Source organism: Theropithecus gelada, chromosome 19 (genome assembly GCF_003255815.1).
Source record: "Theropithecus gelada isolate Dixy chromosome 19, Tgel_1.0, whole genome shotgun sequence".
NCBI classification, from domain to species: Eukaryota; Metazoa; Chordata; class Mammalia; order Primates; family Cercopithecidae; genus Theropithecus; species Theropithecus gelada.
The window spans coordinates 40,874,882-40,885,034 of NC_037687.1; the positions used below are offsets into that span (position 1 = coordinate 40,874,882).

Consider the following 10,153-nt stretch of genomic DNA (forward strand, 5'->3'; position numbering starts at 1 on the left):
CTCCTGGCTCTCCCCCTGCCCCACTGCCTCCCTGGGTGCCGGGGAGGATGCAGAAAGTGGAGCCCAACAGGGCCTGAGGCACGAAGTGCCAGAATGCAGCAGCAGCAGGGATGGCGGCATGGCCACCTCCATGCCAGTCAGATGCCCCCCAGCGTGGGCTCGGCTCCGGGCTCCCGCATGGAGGGACGCACTTCACAGGGGGTCTCTCCGAAGCCAGCAGCTCCAGGCCAGTCGGCCTCAGTCAGTCCTCCTAAAGTCCATCTGCCCACTGACCAATCTGCCAAATGGCATTAAATTTACCAACATCGGGTTAGCTCCTACCCACCAAATGCGCTCAAGATAAACAGCCTTTAAAAGGTTCCAGGAAATTGCAGATTTGGCAAACTGGGATCAGTCTGCACGTGGACCGTGGCAAACTGGCTGCTTCCAGGGGTGGGGACAACCCTGTCCCATTCTGGGGAGTGGCGGGTTCGGGGGGCTTACTGGCTGCTTTGAGCTGAACTCCCCACTCCCCACCCCACCCTTGCCCTGCCCTGGCTGGAACCGTGGTTTGCTCCCAGATCCAGACCCTCTCCCTGCAAATTCCCACCCAAGACAGTCGGGCAGGGCCCCCAAACACACCACACACACAAAACAAGAGAACGTTTTAATTGTAAAACTAACTCGAGGCAGGGGTGGGGGGGCCGGAGCTGCGCTGACTGGGCAGGAACCTGGGTCTCCAGGCAGTGGTTCTGCCCGGGCCACCCCGTAGGACAGGGACCATCTGTCCCCCAATAGGGGCAGGGGCTAGAGTGTTATAAAACGACAATATAAATAGACTTCTAGAAAAGAGGAGGCTGTCCAGGTGCAGTAGTCATTTGCTGCAGGGGCTGGAGAGGGTGGGGGGCCCTGACCCTGTCTTCCCATCCAGCCACAGAAAGGGGGTGCAGGGCTACGGGAAAAGGCCACTCTTCGGACATTCATGATCGACCCCCACAACGGCTCAGGGGGAGGGCTGGGTGTCAGGCAAGGCGCCAGATACCCCGTTGCAGGCTGGAGGACGGGGTGGCTGGATCTTTGCGCACACGCACATGCACACTCGCACGCGTGCACACTCACACACACGTTCACCTCTCTTAGTGTTCTCTCCACCCCCAGCAACCCCCACTGCAGACTTCCAGTGATGGGAGGGCCGCTGTCCTCCTGGAGACAAGAACACGGGGGAGGGCCTGTCCCAGAGGGTGAGGGTCCTGGGAGCCTCACTTGCTCCCACGAGTCCCTGTGTTTTTCTAAAAGTCACGAGATCAAAACCGGAGTTCAGTAGTAGGGTCCCATCTACCCCTGGCAAGGAGGGCGGTGCCACACGGAGCATCTCCCGGGCTGGGAGGAGTGGGAGGCCTGGCCCCCTACTGGCCTCGGTGGGGCGGGGGTGACCCGGGGGGCTCTTTGGTCGAGGGGAAGGGCGCTGGGCCTCATCTGGTGCGGTTCTGGCGCATGAGGGGCACGATGCTGGCGGGCGGCCCCGCCTTGGCCAGGAATGGGTGCTTCAGCAGCTCAGCTGCCGTGGCCCGCTGGGCAGGGTCCCGCACCAGCAGGCGGTCCAGGAAGCCCTTCAGGGATGGTGACACCTGTCGAGGAGGAGCGGAGGGTCAGGGGGTGAGGGCCTCACTGATGGTGTGCTGTGGGGCCGCAGTTTCCGCCTCTGCCAAGTCGGCTGGCGGCACGTACTGTGCAGGAAGGAAGCCGGCAGAGGTCATGGGTGTCTAGAGCTTGGGGTGTAGACGGGACAGGGACAGTGATGGTGCCCGCGATGGCGCTTACTGTGTGGCCCCAGAGGAAGCGACAAACTCTGGAGGCTCATGTACTCCCTATTTCCATGGCTCAGCAAGGAGCTGGAAGCAACTGGGCCCCAGAGGTGCCCCTTTCTCTCCTGGCGAGTCCTCCACTAGGAAGGTCCCGGCCCTGTCCTCCACTTCTAAATGTGCAAATCTCTCTAGGGCCGCCGGGCAGAGCCCAAGGCAACAGTGAGGGTGCAGGGGGCCTGGGGCTCTGCTGCCTCTGTCGCCCAGGCCCCACAGACGGGGTCTGCACAGACACATGAGGCCTGGGGGTGCGGGGCCCAGCACACAGTAAGCACCATCCCAGGCGCCATCACCATCCCCATCCCCATCCCGTCTACACCCGCTGCTCCAGCTGGCGCAGTTTCCCGGCCAGGGAGGGGTCTACCTTGTGCAGGTTCTTCAGTCGGGGCGGCAGGTTGTCCCGAATCATCTTCATGGCTTTGAGGGGTGGCTCGTTGAAGTAGGGGGGCTCTCCGTCCACCATCTCAATCACCATTATCCCCAGTGACCAGATGTCCACCTGGGGCAGGGGAAGGGACAGCAGGGCTGAGCTGTTGGGGGATGGTGGGTCGTGGGGAGGCCTCAGGGAGGAACCGCCCAAACGCTGTCTCTGCCTCTGGCTCCTGGAGTCCTTGGCCCAGAACTCCCTCTTGGACACCCAGCCAGCAGTCCACGTGCCAGGGAGCCCCTGAAGAGAGCTGCCCACCCCGCACCCACCCCTCTTCTTTCTGTCAACTGCCCCCAGGTCCCCTCCCTCCCTCAGTCCAGGTGGCATCCAGTGGTGGGTTCAGGACCCAGGTAGCCTCATCACCACAGTGGAGACACAGTGATTGGTTCAGAAACAAGCACAGGACCCAGCCTGGGTCAATTAGAGCCAACCTGGGGACTTTACCCAAAACACCCAGGGAAAGAGGGGAGCCCGCAGGCAGGAGACACTTCCCAGAGCTGCCGGGGCCAGCTCTGCTCCCACAAGGGGAAAGCCAGCCTGTGAAGACAACGCTCAGAAATCAGAGCCAAGGCTGGGCGAGGTGGCTCACACCTGTAATCTCAGCACTTTGGGAGGCCAAGGTGGGCAGATCACCTGAGGTCAGGAGTTTGAGACCAGCCTGGTCAACATGGTGAAACCTCATCTCTACTAATACAAAAATTAGCTGGGCATGGTGGCCGGCACCTGTAATCCCAGCTTCTCAGGAGGCTGAGGCAGGAGAATTGCTTGAAGCCAGGAGGCGGAGGTTGCAGTGAGCTGAGATTGCGCCACTGCACTCCAGCCTGTGCAACAGAGCAAGACGCCATTTCAAATAAACAAACAAAAAAAGAATGAATGAATACATGTATGCCTGCAGTACCTCCTCATCCAGAGCACCATTCCTGGCAATCACTCCCAGACTGGGCCCCACCTCCCGCCAGCGCTGCAGCTGGAAAATGGCAGTGTATGCTGTCCACAGCGGGACAGCCTAACCACCCTGGGGCTCACCTCTGGCCCGTAGGGAAGGCGGGAGATGAGCTCTGGGGCCATCCAGTAGGGCGTGCCAACCAGCGACTTCCTTCGGGGCACTTCCTTGCTCACCTGGGCACAGAACCCGAAGTCTGACAGCTTCACCTGGGGCGGGCAGAGGCAGTGGGGTCAGAGGAGCTGGCACTACAGGAAGGCGAGCAGGGGGGTCCGCCTGCCTCATTCCTTGGCTTCAGACACGATGTGCCACCCAGAGGACAGAGCTGGTGTCCAGAGCCAGACCAATAGGAAGCTCCACCACCTCCTGGTGGGGGCCCTGGGGCGAGTCACCTCCCCCAGGATCCCCTCATTTCCCTTCCTGACAGCCTCTGGGGCTTTTGGGGGCACTGGCCTGAGTACTGCACATAGCAGAGGCCGGGCTGGAGCTGGGAACAGGGGTGGCCCAAAAAGCCTGTGCCCTGGGGCCCTGCTGCCCTCCAGCAAGTCTTTAGTTGGTTGGAAACGAAGGCAGCCCCGCACTGGGGCTGTGAGGGGACACAGCCTGCCTTTGCCACAACCAGGGCCCTCACACCTCAGGAACTGTGGGCCCCTGTCCGACTTCTCAGGATCTCTTTGGGTCTTCCTGCCTCCAGAAAACATCCCCACAACCGTGTGTGGACAATCTCGGGTGGCCACAGATGTCGCCCAAACACATCTGTAGACATCCGGAGCTTTTCACAGACTGTCAGTGACACAGCTCTCTCTGCCTCTGCCTGCACTGACTGGTGGGGCTTAATCTTCCTTGGGGGAAGGGACAGAGTCATCCACTTCTGCAAGCATTTCATTCAAGTCAAGGGCCCCCTCTCCCAGAAAATCACATCCACCCGGCGTTATAATTGCCATGGCCTCAGATTCGGAACCTCCGTCCAAAGTATGGAAGACAGGGCTGGGGTCCACGGCCCGCCCCGGGTGCTGGGCAGGGAGCGGCTTTTCAGTGGAGGGAGAAGCCTGTGGTGGGGGCTGCGCTGTCTGCCCAGATCCCTGCCCCTGGGCCCAGCGTCCTGTGCTGATGGCACAGCCTCCGCCAGCCTCTGCCCTCCCACTGCATACAGTCCCCACTGAGCTGGAGCCTGACTCTGTGCTGCTCCACGACGGAGAGAGAACTTCCCGGCTCCTCAACTCAAGACACAGACCTGGGGGTCGGAGCTCACCTACCCTCAAAGGGGATGGGGAGAGGCGGGGAAGCCCCGCAGCCGGAACCCCACCACCCCTGCACCCCGCCGCCCGTCCCCTCACCCTGCCGTCATGGGTCAGCAGGATCGAGTCGCTCTTGATGTCCCGGTGGATAACGCCCTGGGCGTGGAGCACCGACAAGGCCTGCAGCACTGCCAGGCACACGGCCGCGATCTGCTCCTCGTTCATCCTGTGGGGTGGGGTGGGGGTGAGCAGCCGGGTGGACAGCACCCCGGGGGCCGAGGGGGATGCAGCTCTGCCTTGGGATGGGAGGACTCTGAGACCACTCGACCCCACTCTGGAACGAGAGGAATGGAAGACAAGGCCCCATCCCGAAGGCCCGAAGCACAGCTGGTTTGGAGATGTGGCCCCACGCTAAGCGGTCTGGAGGGGACTTGGTTGTGTCACAGGAGGAGTCTGAGGCCCCCGCAGTACCTGGTGTGGGTGACGATGTCGGTGAGGGCGCCTCCTTCCAGGAACTCCATGACCACCCAGAGCTCGTCCCCCACCAGGTAGCTGTTGTACATCTCCACCACATTCTCGTGCTGGTAGTCCCTCATGATCACCACCTGTGCAGGGGCTGCATCAGTGGTGGGGGGGAGGCGGGAGGGCTGCCAGCCCTGCCTCAGACCCAGCCAGCGCCACCCCCGTGGTTCCTCCTGCAGTTCCACATCGAGCTTGTGCTCACTGGGGTCACCTGGACTGCCCTCCCCTACTGCCACAGCCACGTGGGCCTCAGAGCCAGCTTGAAGCCCATGCCTCCCTTATAGGGGTGCACCCCCTTGGGCACACGCTCGTCTCAGGTCAGTCCTGGGCTGGTGCTGGCGGGCAAGTGGGAAGACCGCGTTCAAGCACAGAGCTCAGACCCAGACAAGCAGGTATGGGGCAAGGATGAGAGAAGAGGCGTGCGTCTGGGGGTGGATGAGGAACTCAGGCGAGGAGCTCCTGATGCAGCCAGGCGCTGTGATGCGCAACGGGGCCAAGAGGGGCCTCACACACCCGGCAAAGGGGCCTGGGCTTCCTATTGTCAGGGCACTGAAGGGCGCTACCAGGGTCTCTAAGGAGGGATGGGGATGGGGTGGCCTGAACGTGAAACATCCTCTTGGTCATTGTGTGGGCTGTGCCGAGGGGATGCCCAGGAGCTGAGGCCGGGGCGGGGCACAGGGAACCCAGGAGGGGCAGGTCTGGAGGACACTGTACCCTGGAGCCCGGGTGGGCTTCAGTGGGTGCAAAGGGCCTGGAAGACACGGGGTGAGGGGTCAGTGGGCCGAGGAACCCTGGGTCTGGGGCTCAGGGACAGAGATGTGGGTGAGAGTGCTATGAGGACAGAGGCAGGGACCCAGCTGGGGCGGAGGAGATGGCCTGGGGAGGGAGAGGAGTGAGGGGAGGAGAGGAGGCTGGCCCAGCACGGAGGAGTGCAGGGAGAGGAGGGAGGGCAGGGCGGGAGGACCGGCAGGGTGGCAGGGCGGCAGGGCAGCACGGCAGCAGTGCCCGCACCTCGTTGAAGAGCAGCTCGCGCCTCTGCTGCTTGCGCAGGTCCATCTTCTTGACGGCCACAAGCTTGCCTGAGCTGCGCACAGTGGCGATGCACACAATGCCCGTGGAGCCCTCGCCAATCTTGATGAAGTTGTCCAGGTAGGAGCGGGGGTCACCTGGGTCCACCACCAGCTGCAGGGCAGCCCGGAACTGCTCATGGGATACTCGCTGCGGCTCCCGCTGTGGCGAGCGGGGGCCAGGGGGCCCGGGCACGGCAGGGGCAGCAGGGGCGGCTGGGGCGGCTGGGGTGCGGGCTGGAGGGGCCAGCTGGGGCTCCGAGGCGTGGGGGCCCAGCACTCCAGGGCTGGGGGCGCCTCGGGCTCGGGTGGGAGGCCGGGAGGAGGAGGAGGAGGACTGGGGGACGGCCAGGCCCCCCGCTGATGGCCCGTTGGGGGCCACGTCATGAGGCTCCCCCTGAAACAGAAGAGAGAGGCAGCTGTCAGTGACGGGTTCCAGGGGCCAGCTCTGCTCCCTAAGCAGGAGAGAGACCCAGCGATGGGACAGACACATGGGTGGTCAGGATGAGATGCATGGTGGCAGGGTGGGGCTGGAAGGTGGGGACAGAGGAGCAACGGGCAGGGGACAGCGGGGCCCTGGGGCGGGGGATGGGTTACCTGGGCACCCCGGGATGGGTGGTCCGTGTCAGCCCTCGGGTAGGTGTTAAAGGGCCGGCCAGCTGCCAATTTCGCCCCACTGGCCAGACCAGCAGGCTGGGGGGTGCCGACGTCAGGCCCGGAGAGGGGGCGTTTGTCCCGGGAGGACTCCTGGGGCCCCCCTGAGCCCTCCCTGGAAGACTTGGGCCTCTTCTCTGGCCCCACCCGTCGCCTGTCACCACTGCCGCCACCCGCCTCGCTGTGACTGGCGATCCGGCCTTGGCTGCCTGCCTTCCCCGGGCCCCCTCTGGCCGTGGTGGCCGGCTCCTCCGGCATCCCATTTTCCTGGCGGGCACGGGCGGGCGGCGGCGGGCTGTCTCTCCGCAGGGAGTTGGAGCGTGTCACCGACATGTTCTCAAACTCATCCAGCAGCAGCGTGAGCGCCCCATCCTTGGCACCTTTGCTGCCCCGCACGATGGTCTGGGGTCCCAGTCAATGGTGGGTGGGGGCCCAGCAAGGAGTGGGGCACACAGGACGTGCATCCGACACACGGGGACGGGACAGCACGACACACACAGAGACAAGACAGAGACGCAATGAAGAGATGCCATGGAGTGACAATGGCATGGGTGGTGCGGCCCCTCCCCTCCCTGGGGACGCAGCTGCAGAGGCCGGAGGAGTGATCCCCATGGCCAGGCTGCTGCCCCCTGGGCTGGGTGGGACCCTGGGGAGGCACCCTTTGTTTTTCTCCTGTTCCCCACACTGGCAGAATAGTCCTGCCCTGTGGGGTTGGGGGAGGGAGGGCAGAAGCCAACCCATCCCCATCCCATAATCAGCCCCGAGGACTGCAAATGACAGGGAGCTGGGGCCTGGCCTGGCCTGGCACTTCCTCCCCTGTGGGCGCCAGTGTTCCTTAGCCCCAAAACCACACTCTGCTCCCATGAACAACAAGGGGTGGGGGACAGGGAGGGTCAGAAAGGCCTGGTCCCAAACTACAGGGCAAGGGGGTCCCAGAAGCCCGGTGGCAAATACAAACGCAGGTGGGGACCAGGCAGAGCGTCCAGTGCGTCCCAAGTCACCCTGTTCCCACCCTCCGTGGTCTGAGTCGTGTCCTGCAGGGCCCCTCTGTCCCCGCCCCATTTCCAGGCACATGGGTGTCTCCCCACCACGCCCCCGCCCAGGGCCTCTGCTGGCTGCTCCCTCTGCCCGGAACATCAGCTCTCAGGGTCACCGTGGCTCCCTCCCTCCACTCCTTCAGGTCTTCACTCAAAACTCAGCTTCTCAATGAGGCTTCCGCTGGCCACCCATCATCTAAAATGCCAGCCCCTGCCCTGCCTGCATTCTACCCAGAGCGCCTGACAGCAGCTGATATAGAGCACACAGGCATCTGTCTGCTCCCGGCTCTGCCCAGTGCACGCTCGGGGCAGGGATTGTTTTTTCCTGTCTGCTTCAGGTCCTGCTACATCTCAGCACCTAGACCAGCATCTGGCGCACAGCAGGGGCTCCGTGAACTTTTGCTAAACCACGGAGTCAGTGAGGCGGCTGTGCAGAGGCCACGGTGAGCTGAGAACATGGGCCCTGCTGACAGGGACCCTGCCCGGGGTTCAGATATCCTCCAGCCGGAGGCCTGCCTCTAATGTGCAGAAAACACTGACGCCACAAACCCGTGGTCTGCCACTGCCCTGCCTCTCCTGGCTGTGGCTGTCTGCCTGAAGCCGGGCCTTGCCCAGGGGCCCCAGGAAAGCAAGGTGGACACTAGGCCAGTCTTTGCTCTTAGAACCGGGAATTGAGGCTAGGAGCGGTGGCTCACGCCTATAATCCCAGCACCTGGAGACCAAGGATCACCTGAGGTCAGGAGTTTGAGACGAGCCTGGCCAACATGGCGAAAACCCATCTCTACTGAAAAGACAAAAACTAGCTGGGCATGGTGGTGGACACCTGTAATCCCAGCTACTCGGGAGGAAAATCACTTGAGGCAGGAAAGTCACTTGAACCCAGGAGGCAGAGGCTGCAGCTAGCCAAGATGGCGCCATTGCACTCCAGCCGGGGAGACAGCAGGAATGTGTCTCAAAAAAAAAAAACAACAAAAACAAAAACAAAAGCAAAGAAACAAAAAAAAACACACAAAAAAGCACAGGGGGTTGAGAGGACCCTGGAAGGCCTGAGGCCCAGACAAGCGCAGCAAACACAAGCGCCCATGGGGCCCCAGGACAGTGCCGGCCATGACAGCCCTGTGTGTGAATTCAGGTGTCCTGCCTCCTGGTGGGACCGCCACAGGCAGGCCTCATATCTGGCAAGCCAGGCAGGAGCTGGGTTTTTGGAGACACCTTGATGTGGGTCAAAGCCTACATGCAACTGGCCACAGAGCCAGGCAGGGTGTGGAGCTGAGGCGGGTCGGGTGTGGCCTGCGGCCCAGAAGAGCCAGTACCCGGCCTGCAGAGGCCACTGCCACTCGGCTCCAGCTGGTCTGTCACCAGATGCCAGAAACGGCCTCGGAAGTGGTCTGTCACTTTTTCAGTGGTGGCAAAGAAGTCAAAGCATTCAAAAGCGTCCTGTGTGGGCCACATGGAACCCTCAGTGGGCCACCACACTGAGCTGCACTTGTGTCTACGGCCAACTTGTGGGCCCTTGGGGCTCCTCCCCGCCAGGCCGGGCTGGGCACCCGGAAGGGTGAGTCCCCAGGCACACCCATCTCCACCCGCTGGAAGCAAACCTGGCCGAGCTCCCCCTGGCCTGCGGCCCCTCCCGGTCCCCACTGACCACGGGAGAGAGTCCAGGCTCCAAGGCTGGCTTCTGAGGCTCAGCAGGGGCTCAGGCCAGGCCAGCCTCGTGCGAGGCCACACCCAGACACTGGCTCCACAACTCTCACCATTTCACATGGAGGCAGGAGAGGGGGTAAGAGCATGGGCCTTGGAAACAGACATTGGTTCAAATCCCAACCTTGCCATTTTGCTCTAGATGGCAGGAAAAAAAAACCCAAAACCAAAAAGCCCGTGTTTCACAGGCGTGATTTCCCCCACTAAAGCCCGGCTTCCCTAGCGCCTGCTGGAACTCCTCCTCCTCCTCCTCAGCTCTGGGCTCCGCCTCGCTGTCCCCTCCTCCCAGAAGCTTGCCTGGAGCCCTGGTCTGGGTCAGGTGCCTCCTCCGGGCTTCCCCATCCAAGCCCTGACCACTCGGGGCTGTCACCCTCTGGGAATGGGTCTGTCTCCCACTGCCACGAGCTCTGGAAAGGCTCAAGAATGTGATGGAGGCCGGGCGCGGTGGCTCAAGCCTGTAATCCCAGCACTTTGGGAGGCCGAGACGGGCGGATCACGAGGTCAGGAGATCGAGACCATCCTGGCTAACACGGTGAAACCCCGTCTCTACTAAAAAAATACAAAAAACTAGCTGGGCGAGGTGGCGGGCGCCTGTAGTCCCAGCTACTCGGGAGGCTGAGGCAGGAGAATGGCGGGAACCCAGAAGGCGGAGCTTGCAGTGAGCTGAGACCCGGCCACAGCACTCCAGCCTGGGCGACAGAGCGAGACTCCGTCTCAAAAAAA

At 62.7% G+C, this 10,153-nt stretch overlaps 1 protein-coding gene across 4 annotated transcripts in view; it reads right to left on the minus strand.

Annotated features, from left to right (window-relative positions):
* Window positions 1-629: 629 nt before the first annotated feature.
* PAK4 (p21 (RAC1) activated kinase 4) overlaps window positions 630-10,153 on the minus strand; it is a 54,153-nt gene continuing 44,629 nt past the window's right edge. For 2 of the 4 annotated variants that reach the window (XM_025367930.1, XM_025367931.1), the window contains 7 exons: window positions 6,636-7,094; window positions 5,983-6,435; window positions 4,921-5,054; window positions 4,549-4,675; window positions 3,295-3,420; window positions 2,206-2,340; window positions 630-1,607 (listed from right to left, as the gene is read on the minus strand). In XM_025367930.1, coding sequence (XP_025223715.1) covers window positions 1,452-1,607; window positions 2,206-2,340; window positions 3,295-3,420; window positions 4,549-4,675; window positions 4,921-5,054; window positions 5,983-6,435; window positions 6,636-7,094 — 1,590 coding nt within the window. In that variant the 3' untranslated portion in view covers window positions 630-1,451. The remainder of the gene's footprint in view (window positions 1,608-2,205; window positions 2,341-3,294; window positions 3,421-4,548; window positions 4,676-4,920; window positions 5,055-5,982; window positions 6,436-6,635; window positions 7,095-10,153) is intronic. The other 2 variants (XM_025367934.1, XM_025367932.1) reach the window with 1 other exon arrangement.